This window comes from Mus caroli, chromosome 15 (genome assembly GCF_900094665.2).
Source record: "Mus caroli chromosome 15, CAROLI_EIJ_v1.1, whole genome shotgun sequence".
In the NCBI taxonomy this organism is placed as follows: domain Eukaryota; kingdom Metazoa; phylum Chordata; class Mammalia; order Rodentia; family Muridae; genus Mus; species Mus caroli.
In genome coordinates, this window is record NC_034584.1 from 49012489 (window position 1) to 49027927 (window position 15439).

The window sequence follows — 15439 nt, forward strand, 5'->3', positions numbered from 1 at the left end:
AAGCCAGCCCCAGTTAAATGTTTCTTTTATAAGAGTTGCCTTGGTCGTGCTTTCTCTTCTCCACAATGGCACAGTGACTAAGATACCAGTGTATTTCTCCAGACTCATACTGAAGCTTGTTCCTTCATCCGTTCCATCAGGAGGCCAGCAATGGGCAGCCATTTTTCACATGTGGCACCCCTCCTTAGAGCACCCATCCAACTCTGATACAGATAACCTAAATCCCTGGCTCTTCCTTCCTCCAGACCTCGTGAATTTCTTGGCATCTTCCACCATCTCTCTGCTTTCCCCGGGGGCTGTTTTGCTTACAGCGTACTGCTCACGACTATTGTAAACAATTCTATATGTTACATGAAACTTCTTTCCTCTCTGCTAGTGATAATTTATATTCTTCCCCATCACCCTTTTTAGAGTATGTGCTCATGGTGTATGGGGGGGGGGGTTGCATGCATGTGTCCTGTCATAGCCAGAAATCTATACCACATGTCTCTGTCTCTCTCCACCTTACTTTTTAGTACAGGGTCTCTTGCTAAACCTGGAACTCACTGACTTGGCTAGAATGGCAGACCAGTGAACCCTAAAGAGCATCCCGTGACTGCCTAACAGTTCTGGGATTACATGCAAGTCCTGCCACGCCCATTTTTTTTTACCTAGATGCCAGGGATACAAACCCAGATCCTCACACTTTTACAGCGGCAACGTTGCTAATTGAGCTACCTCCCCAGACCCTATCCTGGCACTTCTTATCTCTTGCATATCTCTCCATTGAAAGTTGAAGATTCTTGTTTGTGCTGGGCCTTGGGCTGGAGAATGGAGATACTGAGCAACAATGGCGGAGGGCTCTTGTCCTCAAAGAGCTTATAGTCCAACGACAAGCCTGCCATCTATAATCAGCATGCAGCACAGGCTCTAAGCTCTGACTCTGGTATTCACACAGAATGAAGCTAATACCGACATGACATGTTGCAGATAGGCATACGCCGGCATGAAGAAAAAAAAAAAAAAAGACCTTTCTAGGGCAAATAATATTAAAGTAGTGTAGTCTACACACCAGTTTACATCTCTCACCCTTGGATATTTGTTGACAACCAACAAATGTGCCTGACAAACAACACAGTCACAGAGTTCCAACAACATGAGTTCCAAGAACATGAGGAAAAGGACAGATGAGACACAAGATTGATAGGCCAGCCTGAGGAGTCTCCCCAGGACCACCCCAGCCCCGGCCCCCTCCAGCTCTGTCTGTTCTTCACCTAAGCACACAAAGATTAGGTTTGCTTCAGAAAACAACTCCACAGCTTCAAGCTATTGACACAACTGCAGTTTCTGGAACACAGGCAGAGCACAAACATATCACTATCTCATTTGCTTTCCCCCCCCCCCAATTGTTAAAGAAAAAAGTACAATGACATCAGCCTTTCCCGAATGAACCCCCATCTGGCTCTCCAGAAATCTACCCAGCTCTCTTTATAGCTTACCAATTCCTGCAAGAAAGAAGAAAAAAAAAATCATCTTTGCAGTAGGAAAAATAAATTTTGAGATTCAGAGTCAAGATGTAGGTTTTGCTTTATCATGGTGTCTGTGAATCACAGGTCCAGTCACAGCCTGGTTCTGTTAGTCTTGGATGTCCTGGGGGAACCACGTGTTGTATTTCTCCTTAACACACATTGCATTTCTCTTTAACAAAATGTTCCTACTCAGACCACAGAAAAGACTTGACTTTCAGTCTTCACACGTGCTAAGATATTTGTCTCAAGGACAGCCCACAAGCTCTGTTTCTGCAACTCATTCTTCGGGTTTCATTTTTTATTTTCCCTACTTTGATTTCTAATCTATGGAAAGTGTTGACATTTTAAAATACCTAATTTTAATATTTTTTAGAGAATTTTCATGTGCACAATTGTTGTATATATTTATGTGGCCCAATTCCAATATAAAATGTATAATGGTCAGATCAGTTTAATTGGGATAGTAATCAGCTTAAATATGAATGGTTTTGTGTGTGTGTTTGTGTTGAGACACTCAAGATTTTCTCTGTTAGTAGTACGAAAATATACAATTAATTAAATTTGCCCAATTATAGTTATCCTACTATGTCACAGAACTTTTGAACTTTTGAAGTACTTTCACCTGTCCAAAAGCATTTTATCATCCCCTTACGCATCCTCTCTCATGATTATACTGTGTGTGTGCGTGTGTGTGTGTGTGTGTGTGTGTATAACTTAAGTATGTACCTGTTCATGCTTGCATGCACGTGCATATGGAGTCCAAAGGTTGATATCAGGTTTGTTTTTTAAGATAAGTTCTCACACAGAATCTGGAGTTCACTGATTGACTGGCTGCCAGTAAGGTCTAGAGGTGAATCTCTCTCCTCCCCACCAGTGCGTGGGGGGTGGGGAGTACGGGTGGAGGTTGCAAAAGCATGCCAGGCTTAGTTTCTTAACATGGATGCTATGTGTCCAGACTCAGGTCCTTATGCTTGTGTGACAGACACCTTACAAGTGAGGTGTCGCCCTAGATCCTTCTTCTGACTCCCTGGTGTGGATCTAGTGTATTCTATGTCTTCCCAGGCTGAGCTCCTACTACCCAGAGTTCCAGACACGGCCTTCCTTCCACACCCAAGCTCCGTGTTTACAGTAGAGTCTCTGGCATTTTAGTGTATGCCAGAGTTCCCCTCCAGATACCACATTTGGCAAAAGAGCGTGAGACGAATCTTTTTAAGTGGTGTGGACTTCCCCAGAATTCACTCTTTTTGTCTTCCAGAGTTTAGTCATGCAGACTCGAGTTTGTGTTTCTTCTCTCCCCCTCTGCTTCCTGATTCATACTCTAGCAGATGGACTTGGAGCCACATGAAAATCCTTCTCCCTTTTTGTTTGCTTAAACATTCACTCCCACAATAACATACCCTTAAACCTTACCACAAAATCTCTACCAAAAAAAAAAAAAAATGCCAATGCCTTTCCCTTTCCCGTGTCTTTATGAGCACCTATTGTCAGGCACTGTCATTGAGCACCTATTGTCAGTCACTGCCTTTTCAGTCTCTACCTTGTGCTTCCAATTCCACCATTAAAGCATTCTGTTGGAGTTTATCTGCTTGCTAAGTCTTGCAACAGAACAGCAATCCTATGAAGACAGAGGCTTAATCTGTGTTAGATAGTCTGTCTCCAATGATACCAATCACATGTCTACTTGGTAATCAGTTAACAAACAAGTTTTTAAAAAAAAATTTGGAATTCTACTTGTGGCCTGACTAATAGAATTTTGAGACAGACTGGACTCATCAGGATCACCTCTACTTTACTGATGAAGTAAAGTTGCATGTGTGGTCCATCCCAAATCTAGGCCCCAAGTTCGTAATTCGCCTCCCTAGTCTTTTGGGTAATCTCCAGTCAGAGGCTGCCTGCTGTATTATTCTATTGAAGGTTGTATTGGAATGAAGGGTCAACTTTTCCTAAGCTCTGCCAGAGTAGTGCCAAGGTATAGCCATTGGGAATCTCCAGTGAAGAGTTTGCATCAAAGCATCTATCAGCACTTCAGAAACAGCTGCGGCCTGATACAGTCTCTCCTAACAACCCCCAGCTGCATTCTTAGACAAAAAAACAAAACAAAAACAAACAAAAAAAACAAAAACAAAACACCAGCTCATGTCAAATCTCAGCTCAGCTCTGCTGACCTCTGTAACTCTTACCAGCTACCCTCCCAATGTCTTCCATCTTTCAAAAATATTACATTATTGAGAAACAAAGACCATAAAATGCCAACTTCAATGTTCACCCAAAGCAGCCATGGCTATAGTTATAGCTGGACAGTAGAGGGTCCACGCTCAGCTTCAATATCAGCAAAGAACACCGATAGGGAAAAGTGAGTGTCTATCATCAGTATCTTGAATTCAACCATAAATCATAAGCAATTTCAGGGCTAGTGACTTTCCAAGTGCTTGCCATAGCACATGCACAGACACACCTATCCTGAGAACAGCAAGCATGCCACCTTCCTTCTTTAACATCCTAGAGTCTTCAAAAACTAAAAGAGACAGGAAACATTTCAGGATTCCAAAAGGAAGGCCTCAGCGATCTCCCAACAATAGTTGGGATTCCTCTACCCAGTTAGCAAAAATTACTCTCATTTTTTATATAAATTAACTTCATATGATATGTAAAGTGCCAAACATACATAATGTGAGTTCCTTTTTATACAAAGGTGACCACAAGTCTTTGCTTTAAAAAATGCAAAGTATTTTGTAGCAATGGACTAAAGGCTAAGGTGAAAGTAACTGGTATAGTTCTTTCCCTTCTGCCTACAACGCCAGAACTGCCTGTGGAGAACATCTCCATTTTCCATGCCATTCATTCCTTCATCTGCGGAGTCATTGTCACAAGGAAATGAATTTTCATTGCATAGCAAGTCTGCCACTATAGCAGCTATTTGTGACCAAAAACCAGCAGCCATTATGCAACACAGATCTAGAATTTGCCACCTACCTTGAAGTAGTATAACTTCAGCAAACCAGTTTTGAAGACCATGATTTTCCTCCTGTTTATTTTACACAGGCCTTGATTGTATAACAATGTAAATATTGGTAGCAAAACATCACATAAGACTAATTTAATACTTTTTTAACCTCAAATAGACTCCAGGCTGTTTCATGACTGGAATATGCAGCTTTCACATGTGTTTTGCATAAACATCTGGCTTATTTCATAGTGTAGGACAAGAAAACAGTGACAGAGAAATGCTTCAATATTACATGTGACTCAGTGTATAAAATATCAATGACCTGTATCGCTACTTTAAACTAATAACCTGTACCAGAAACACCTTACGTCTGCCTATAGAATATTAGCTCTATAAGGCTCAATACATATGTAAAGTCAGAAAGTCACCATAGTTACTCTAAATATAATGAATGTGCACATACCTACACACACACATGCACACAAGCACACACACAATTTGTAATCACAGGGTTATACTCTAGCCAACACTGGATAGTTTGAATAGGAGCCTGACTGCATAATATATCAAGTACTCAGACCCAGAACATCCTGCCTTGCTGTGATAGAAATGAATGAGATAGAACCGATAAAGTGATAGAGATGGAATTCAAGAGGCACAGAAAAAGAAACACTGATATTTACACAAATCCCAGAATCTAGCCAAGGACATGGATTGACAAAGAGTAACATTATTTCAGGTGTCTCATGTCCTTAAGGGTTGGTCCCATAGGCCATGAACAGACCCAAGGCACGACTACTGCCATGAATTGAGTCTGAAAATGTTCCCCACAGGCTGGCATTTGAATGTCTTCCCTCGCTGTTGGTACTATATTAGGAGGAAGAGGAACCTGGAGGAATTGGGCATCTGACTGGCAGAAGTGAGTTACTAGGAACAGGCCTTTGAAGTTGATAGATAGCCAGGGCCCTGGTTCCAGCTTCACTCAAAGCTACCTCTCTGCCACATGCTTTTGCCACTACCACGAACTGGTAGTGTTCTGCCATGTCTTCCCTCTCAGGATGGACTGAAACCATGAGCCAGAATAAATCTTGCTGAGTCAAATTGGATCTGACAGGCATTCTACAGTCGACATAAAGCTAACTAATGCAGCTGCCATGATTACCCTCTAATATTTATTGCTGTCCTTTTGAAGCCACAGGTTAAAAACCATCAATGGTGGGTTGTGCTGCTTCAAACACACAAGAGTCAGTCCTAGCTAAGGCCCAACAAACAGTAAATAAGGTCATACGGTTTCCCTCCAAAAAACGCCCGCATGAAGACCCTTCCATGATACATGTATGACACGAACAGCCTTGAACAAAGTAATGTTGTTAACTACAGCTCCTTCTAGCCCTGGCAGCCACAGATTCACCAGGACAAGGTCTCTTTCTTTAATGCACGGGGGTCTGTACTAGGTTACAGGAGGGACTTTCTCACATGGGCACAATACTTACTCACCAGCAGACTAGATGCAGAAATTGCAAGGTAGGTGGAAATGTTTTAGGAACAAGAACAGCCAGGATTTAACCCAGCAAATGTACAAGAGTCCACAGAGAGCAGTCAGAACGAGCAACCTAACAGCCATTTTTACAGAGCATCTTGGTGCTATTTCTGTGAGACGTCCTACACCACCACCCTGGGAACTTGCCTTTCGTTGTTGCTCTTGTTCATTTATAATGATACTACAGTACACTAATAAAAGTTAGGCGCCAAACTTTTCAAGTCGCTCAAAGAGTTTGTGGGAGATGTGTAAAGCTTCCACCAACAAAACCCCACCTTTAATACTGTGTTCTCCAATTACATGCCAGGAGGCCTGTGTGTCTGTGATCAAAGGGAAAAGGGGGAGGGTGGCGATACAGAAAAGGAAGAAAGATGAAACTCTTTCATAGAAAAGGAAGCAAGGCAAGTAAATAAAACCTGCTGCTGCCTTCCTTCCTCAACCTCTGCTTAGTCAGATGGGAAACACACATCCGATAAACAGGACCACATGGAAACTGACGGCTGCAGTAATAGCCGTGGGGGATATGTGTGCATCTTTAGCACATGGTGAGGGGCTGCTGTGATGTGATGTTCTATCTGCTTCTTTAATTCATCCCCTTTTGTCTCAGAAAGTCACCCCATCTACTGTAGAAAACCTTCAGAGCAGCTTCCTACTCGCTCTTCTTCTAAAATTCCAGGACTTCAAAATCAAAAGGAAGAGCTAGGCATGGTGGCATATGCCTTTGATCCCAGCACTCAGGAGACAGAAACAAGTGACTCTCGGGTAAGTTGAAAGTTAGCCTGGTCTACATAGTGAGTTCAAGAACAGCCAAAGCTATTTTTTTGAGATGCTGTCTCAAAAAAAAAAAGATAAAATTATTCAAAAGAAGGAGTTTGCCTGATAGATTGTCTTAGTGCTCCTAATTATTTTCTGTCTTAAATTGCAGTCATCTGACCTATAGGATAGCATCCCAGTGGAAAGACTACAATCTCTGCATCATTAGTATCAGGAGTCTGATTTGGGCTGGTGAGCTGTGAAGATAAGTGAGGTCACTTGTGTGCTGATATCTAGTACACAGTTCTGTGTGCTGCTGTGAGCATGGCATGTCCCATAAGGGGCAACTCTTCAGTGTAGAGTCCACAATAATCGTAGGAGACTGCACTCAGCCTACATTCCACATACTAAAATGTGAACAAGACATGTGTTTTTCTTCCGTGGTAGATATCATTGGGATTCTTGGTTGGTTTGTCTTCTGTTTGGTTTTTGTCATAGCACAAGTTTACTATCATGTGCTTCCTATTGTCAGATAGAAAATAAGAGGAGACTGGGTCAGGGTAGAGATAACTCTGAGTGTGATGGAAAACATCTGATTTCCTCTAGGCACCTCTCTCCACTACTACTTACCCAGAGATCAGCAGATCTACTCAGGCAGATCAGCTTTGGGATAAGCACCAGGAGTTAATATTTTATCACTATGACAACCATTCCCACCATAGAAGGCCCCGTTAGCACCTTCACTTGTGACCCATCAGATACCCAGTAGATTTGTTTCCTTTTTCTTAGGGCTTTAATGATATTAAATGAAATCAAAACACTAAGAGAATTTCCCCCAAGATAGATGGCACATTGTGTGCATAGAGAAAAAAATCAATTTGCTATACATATAGAAAAATTTTAAAAATATTGTGCTCATCATATAAGAAATAGGAAGTCTTTGATTTTTGTTTGTTTTGTTTTGTTTTATGTGTATGATTATTTGACCTGCATGTATGTCTTCCAACCACGTGCATGCTTGGTGACCACAGAGACCAGAAGAGGGCATCAGGTTTCCTAGAACTAGAGCTGGTTGTGTTTGCCATGTGGGTGCTTGGGATAGAACCCAGATTTTCTGGAAGAACAACAAGCCATCTCTCCAGTTCCAGTCTACGGATCAATTTTCAAAGACTAGAAGTCAAGCCTTACTGGTTGTAAAATGCTCCCTTACCTTCTGTAGATCCTTTGGTATGAAGGCGTTTATTTAGTTCTTCCAATTTGTTCTTCACATGTAAAAACCAGAAAAAGGAACGAAATCAAATCAGAGAAATTCCTTTTGTCTCCTTTTCCCTTCTTTCTACTTAGCATCTTGCTAAATCCCAAAGAAGGCCCCAGTGTCTGTCAATGTGGCAAACATTCCTGGGGGGCTGCTGTTTTATCTCACATTTGCATGCTAAACTTGACCTATATGTCTGAGAGCACCTTCATTAGTCTCCCACTGACCCAGTTCCCTTCCCTTAAGACTGCAATCTCCATAGCTTCCCAGGTTGGTTAAGGATGGCTATTTGGGGCACATACATATAAAGTAGTGCTGTATAGTGCCCCATATCTCAGATTAATTCCTGTCTACACTAAAATGATCCACCAAACAGATACATAAAAGTGCATTTTGTCAAATCCAAACAGTCATGCCTCAATACTTCTGGATAGTAATGATGAGCAAGTCTGAAGGCCACTGCTCAGCACCTGCACCTATCACCTATCATTGAGACTCTCGAGCATTAATGATAAAACCTCATACACAATAATGTCCACTGAATTACTGTAAAGCTAATTGAAAATTACCAAATGTTCTTAGACAATAAGATGTATAAAAGCAGTATGATCTAACTATATAAATCAAAGGAAACTAATTACCATAAGAAATGTGAGCTACAGGTTTATATAGTAATACACAAAAATGTATCTTGTCTCAGAAATAATGATTAATCAAACAATCACGTGATCCAGAGCCTACAACAGCAGCCACATTAAAATCTCTCATGGGCAAAATTATACCATAGGTTACTTTGAGATGCATTAAAATATGTGTGTGTATACATATATATGTATATATATATATACACACAAAGATTAAAAATACAAAGTCAGGCATGAGAATTACACACTACTTTCATTAATACTATGTTGTAGATGAAGCTAAAAAAGAAAGATGGGGAGGGAAAGAAACTAGATGTTTTGAGAAATCTTTTAATGCAAAATTTATGTAATATACTTGGTCAGTATATTCAAAATAAATCTATACTACAGGTTAATATGCTCAAAATACATCTATACTAGACGTCTATACGTATAGACAGTAACTCTGCAGTCCTCTAAATCTATGTGCCATCCTCTTAGTAAGCTGGTGTTTATTGGTTTGAGCAGCCTCACACCCCAGCTTCTGAGTTGCCTCCTTTTCACTCATTAGTCCTCAGGTTCTTATCAAGAGCAAAGGTAGGAAGAAGATGAATGCAGAAAGGTAGAGGAAGGGAAAAATGTATTCCTCTCTCTCTAGAACCTACCAAACTGTGGCTCCTATGCCCCCACGGAATCCTGGGAGGGGACAAATGGTAAGAAAAAGATTGTACAATAGGAAAATTATTATCCACTTTTCTGAGGCTAAGAAAAAAAACTCTTCCTTTTACCTATAATTAAACAGCATATAAAAATGAACCAACGCCTTGGCTTTGCACAAGCATCTTTTCAGTTCTGTGGAAACATTGGTTCATTTCTGCTAATAGGAGCACTGGTTGGTAGATGTAAAACTCTTAACTTAAAAAACAAATCAATAAGCAAATTATTGCTTAATACTTTGGAGTTTTGTTTTGTTGTTTTGTTTTGTGTTGTTGATATTGTTGTTTTGTATCTAAAACCGAGCAGTGGTGTGGTTTCAAGGACACCCATCCTGTACCTTCCTCACCCTGCTCACCTAGAAAGGTGACTTTCAGGGACTGCAGTAAAGAACATCCTTGTCCTTTGCCTTACAGTCAGGCTTTACCATGGAAGGCAGTGGGAGCCGAGTAGAGGCAATGGAGCCTGGAGTGCTCTGCTTACAGATCACTGGCCACAGTGTTCAGGCTTCATGCTTCTAACAAACACAGTTCTCTCTTCCCTCCTCCCTTCCTCCCTCCCTTGGTCCTGTCAATCTCCCCAGTGATTTTCTACCTGCCCTCACCTTTTAGGCCTTGGAAGGTATTCTGGCAGCCCCAGAGCAGTTCCCATTTCCCACTGATACCCTTTTCCCTGCCCAGGTTTTGCAAATAGTTCTCAGGAATCCCTTAACATTTCAAGTGTCTTTCAAAACCACTTTGACATGGCTACCTATAAACCAGTCACTGATATTCATGGCTCACCATGAATCACTGGAAATTCACAATTGCGTAAAAGACCCAGCTTCTGACTGTATATTGTGAATTCAGAAAAATAACATTTTTGCTCCTTCATTCTCCAGACCTGAACTGTCTAAGATGGTAGTCACGGACCTTATTCAGCATACTAAACTTAAATTTACAACAATAAAGTGAAATTTTTTTACCCTCAGTCATACTCAGTCACTGGCTCCATTTTAGATGTCGGAGTCAAAAATCAACTCTAGTATCACAGACAGTTCTACTGAACAATGCTTTATACACCAAACAGACATTTCCAATGATAAAGCAGAAAGATTATCTCTACCTTTGGCTCTACCTTATCATCACAGGTGCAGCCCAGGTCAAAATCAGACTGAAGGTACATAATCCCTGGGTAACTGGGTCTGCTGACTTCCTCTGGTAGGGTTGGCCTAAAGGTATTTGTGCGTAGCAGGTGATTCAAACTCCCATGCGTTCCATTATTGGGAGCTGGCTTCAAGCCTAGGAGATCTGATAGAAAAAAAGGATGCAGGGTTTATTTGTTTTCTGATGACATATAGTAAGAATCAAAACCCTTCACCTTCCAAGAGCCTATAAATATTGAACATAAATCACAAGAGAACAAACTAAATTACCACATCAGCCATTCCTTGCACATCTCCTGAACCATTCTAACCTCCCAATGCCCTGCTAACACTTCTTGAAATAACACTTCTCTTCACTGCAAGCGCATGAATAAGGCATCCCCAAAAAACTGGAGTGGAGGAACATGTGTGACAATGTTGGGAACACTGTCCTTCTGGACTTCTTCGAGACTTTTAAAAACCAAATTTTGAAATAAGACATAATCAATAAATAACCACAGCCTGCCCTTCAATGCACTCCACAAAAGTGTGGGGACAAGAAGAGGCTTTGGTGATGAGCCTTGAAGGGCCACCAAGGGATGAACGGGGTGATTTCACAGCAACTGAATGGTTGCCAAGTGGGCACACAGTGACTTGCCTAAGCTGAGAGACAGGACAGTGAAGAGCTAGCAGCCAACCTGGGAAAAGAACCCAGGAGACCCGACTTTCAGACTCCCCCTCTAACCACCAGACTGGCACTCCCTTACTAAATAGGAAAAGCTGTCCTCATTCAGCAACGAGAAGCTCAAGGAAGAAAAATAATTAGGAGCACATAAATAGCTGGCTGGGATGCAAGCTGGCAATTTTTTCACTGGGCTGCAATGTAAGAGAGGGAGGTCGGAGAACGCTCTGTCTGCGTGGAACTCTTGCTTCATCGTGTCTCCGACCAACGGTGTCAAACTGTAATGCTATGTTAGATCAGCCAAAGGCTGCCAACACCAACACTATGAAAACTCCCCATTAGTCAACTGTTGAAGGAACACAAAGAAGCCTTAGAAGGGGGTGACATTCTGTCCTTTGAACCAATGGGCAAGTTACTTTTTTTTTTTTTTTTAGGGAGAGGTCTTAGAAAATAGACACCTCATTTCTTTCTCTAGCAGTAAGGAAATTCACTGACCAAAAGTTTCACCAGGTTTGATTGAACAAGTGACTTACCGCACATAACATTATAAAGTTCAATGTTTTCAAATGGAGGCACTTTAGTCCTGTACTTAAAAGTTGGGCCATAACCTACAAAAACAGTCTTCCAAAAGAAAAGAAAAGAAACACAGTTAACCATTTCTGCTTCCATGAACAGCATCTCTTCTGTGTCTGAACATTCGACAGCTTCACAAATCCCATGATTTCCATCCCCTCCAGAGAATTATGAAACTCATATTCAGTTCACTTTTGAAGACATACCTGCATGCTATTGACCTTGTTATCAAAGCCGTGGTCACCCTGGAAAAAACATTTTCCTGACGGCTTCTTATAAACGTCCAAAGGTTTCCTACATGAAAACGATTTTATGATCAGTTAGGATTCTGCCCCAAAGCAAGCTGATAGAAAGCAAATTTGGAAGTACATAGGATCCCTGAAAAGATCTGAAGCCAAGTGTCTCTGTTTTGATTACATCATTCCCATGGAGACGACAAGGGACGTCTGTTCATTTCTCTAGTGCCATGGCTTTGCTTATTACCCCAAGTTAAAGGGGAGGTTTTGAAAAGAAGTCAAAGTCTCTCTATGTCTCATGCTTGGACTTAACAGAATATCTCTCCCTGCTATGTGATCACCAAGCTCAGTCCCATAACACAGGAGGCATTTTAAAATATGCAATGTTGAATCAGTCTGTGGAGCTCTGCATTCTATAAAAAATATTTGTAGGTAAACTTACCTGGTAGGAAAAGAAAAATCAGAGTCCATGACGTGATCAATTTAACACTAACCATAGCATAGTTAATAAAAGCCGGGCCTTACCTAGAAAATCTGTTTAGAAGTAGGGAGGGAATGAAAATATTGCTTGCAAGACATCACGATCATTTACTCTTAACTTTGTGACAGAAAGGCCCTATTACCTAAGTGTGTTATGGCTCCTCTACCATCAAAAATGTTGATGCTTATTAACATAAGTATTGCCTAAGTACAGGCAGGGCCCATATTACTGAAGAATAGCACTTGGGGAAAAATAAAGAAATCTAACAAATTGGTTTCTACCCAAGAGTAACTTAGACCTAGGATAGTAATGTGTATGTACAGATATTACATATATGTATGTATAATAACTCCACAATGCAAGCCTAGACTTCAAAGATTTAGTACCTGCGTTTGCTCTTCACTAAATTGCTCAACTACTATCATCTCTCACTTAACTTCTGCTCCAAAATAGACTTTTTTATATAAACTAGACAACTTCGTCAAGTTTTTTTTTCTGTCCCTTGGTGCCCCCAGCATTTAAGGTCCTACAGAGGACATAGTCGGCCAAGCTATTTAGGGCATGTCTCTTATGAAACAATTCTACATAAATTTTAGTCTATTCTATGTGGTTCCAATAATTTCTGAGTTTCATATCATTCTTTTGTTCTTTTACAGTTACAGTAAGAGATTACATGCTGTGTGTGCATCTGTTTTCTACTGACACGTTTCTAGGGGACCACCGTTTTCATGATCTTCTCATGCTTAGCTATTAACTATTATAAACTATTGACCAGCTCAAGAACACATCGACTTATTCAATTAGTACTACAGGCATATTCATCACACTTATCTTGTAATCGAAGTTAGAACAAGAATGAGTGAGAAAACACTACTTCCTGGTCTACATAAAAAATGACTAAATCCGTGGCAGCTGACTCTGTAGAAGTGGCAAGGCCCCCAGACATGCTCTACAGCAGACTCCAAAGGAAAAGGTGGTCTCCCGATCTGGAAGAGACTTTTGATGGAGGCAAACACCAGTTGGGTTTTGAGCAATGTGAAGCACGTCCACACCAACAGAGGTTTTGAGATTAACATTTCCAGGGACCTTCCACAAACACTGCTACATGCAATCACATCAACCAGGATCACCTCAGCAACACCCTACCTGTATTTCAAGTTGCTCAAGGGATAAAGGAGAGAGACTAGAATATTGCCATAAAACTTGTGCACAGTGATGCATGAGAAACTAAAAGAAGACCCAGGAACTAGGGATAAAGTTCTTTCTATTCACACACACACACACGCACACACACACCATTTAAACAATGAGATTTCCAGCCCAGATTTCTCTTAGTAATGACCAAGAATCTTAAAGATTTCCAGGTGCCAAATAAGCACTTGCAAAGACAGAGAGAGACAGGTTCCCCTTGTTACCTTGCAACATGCCATCTGCGCTCCACCAATAAATGGATATCCTCGATTCTCCGATTGTTGGCATAGTGCAAACGTTTGGGAAGGTGCTGTTTCATGTAAGGCTTAAAGTGCTGATCTGGTTTTTTACACTGAAATATAAGTGAATAGTGGTCTTATGGAGGGAGGTTTTCTACCAAAAAAAAAAAAAAAGTCCCAGGCTGTCTCTTGAAAACCATGCTAGCCCAACAAAAGGATGGTTACTAAACAAATGGAACCTGTTACCCCTTATTACATAATGTATGCTAAAAGCATACAGTTTCCTAGGGAGTTAGACAACTTTAGAAATAAGTCCTAGGCTATCAGAAGGGTGAGGAATTCTTAATTGCTGACTCTTGAGCCCAAGACTGAAGGCAGTTTAAAACTCAAGGTCTTTCCCAACTGCTTCAAATCAAGGAGTGGGAGGCACGGTGAAAGGAGAGGGGTAGACATGTGCAGGCCTATCTGATGATAAGCTCAAGGGTTTTGAAGTCTCTATCTGGGACCAGGGGAAGTAGAAGATGGGGGCAGATCTGTTTGAGAGTAAGTCAAGATTTGATTAATCATGAGCAAATACTGCTTGGCTTAATAAGAAGAACAAAGCCTCAGTTTGGATCATCGCCAAGACCATTGGGGAGTCTTCAGTTGACCTCGGTCCAGAAGTTTTGAAAGCTTAGGAGAAACAAATACACAGGACTGCAGGTCAGTGAGGAAAATGTTCCTAACCACCCACCGGGAAGGCAAACATGGGCAGGTGAGCATATCAAAGCTGTTCCAAGGGCAGAGGCCTTGCAACACTTACCGTGAGGTTAGCAATAATGGCTTTAGGGTCATCTGTGCAGAGAAAGGGAGAAAGATTTCAAAACACAATCACAGAGAAAAGGGATTTTTTTTTTACAGAGACTTGATACTTCCACCTCTTTGAGTGTCATTTTGAACAGATGTGTAACTGGGTGTAAGTGTCTCGTATTCTAGTAACAGAAGTAGCTAAACCAGTGGCACAAAGCCCACAGCTCTTGCAACCCATGATGCCGGACTGCTTGTCTAGAAAGGAAGTCTTCTTCCAAAGCTCAAGAGTACTGCTTCAAATTTTCCCAAACAGATCCCTGTGCAGCCCTCACATGAATTTACTGACAGTTTCATGCCAGGAACTGATCTGGTCATCTTTAAGGGTCTTTTATCATCCCTTCTTGTTCCTCTGCAATGCTTTGGAACAAGCCATCAATCACTGTGAGATGAGATTCTAATGCAGCACATACACAGTTTCTGTGGTGATATCACAGGTCTAATTACATAGGTGAACACTCCTCTGCAGCTGTAGGCTCACATGTGTGTAGCCCCGTGTGTGTGTGTGTGTGTGTGTGTGTGTGTGTGTGTGTGTGTGTGTGTGTGTTTACTGCCAGGAGACAAAGACTATTTCAGCCTACACTCAGAACTAGCCTAAAGTACGAAATGAAAGCTGTGTGCGTGCTCGCTTCAGCAGCACATATACTAAAATTGGAACGATACAGAGAAGATTAGCATGGCCCCTGCGCAAGGATGACACGCAAATTCGTGAAGCGTTCCATATTTTT

General features: G+C 41.3%; 1 protein-coding gene and 1 non-coding gene across 8 annotated transcripts in view; one reads left to right on the plus strand and one right to left on the minus strand.

Moving 5' to 3' along the window:
* Window positions 1–15439, minus strand: part of Enpp2 (ectonucleotide pyrophosphatase/phosphodiesterase 2) — a 114111-nt gene that overhangs the window by 13129 nt on the left and 85543 nt on the right. For 4 of the 7 annotated variants that reach the window (XM_021182711.2, XM_029469427.1, XM_029469430.1 and 1 more), the window contains 6 exons: window positions 14668–14699; window positions 13851–13978; window positions 11925–12012; window positions 11679–11766; window positions 10445–10629; window positions 7959–8010 (listed from right to left, as the gene is read on the minus strand). In XM_021182711.2, the coding sequence (XP_021038370.2) occupies window positions 7959–8010; window positions 10445–10629; window positions 11679–11766; window positions 11925–12012; window positions 13851–13978; window positions 14668–14699 (573 nt within the window). The remainder of the gene's footprint in view (window positions 1–7958; window positions 8011–10444; window positions 10630–11678; window positions 11767–11924; window positions 12013–13850; window positions 13979–14667; window positions 14700–15439) is intronic. The other 3 variants (XM_029469429.1, XM_029469428.1, XM_021182712.2) reach the window with 1 other exon arrangement.
* Window positions 15333–15439, plus strand: LOC115029516. The gene has a single exon (XR_003835077.1). It is a non-coding gene; the product is annotated as a U6 spliceosomal RNA (small nuclear RNA).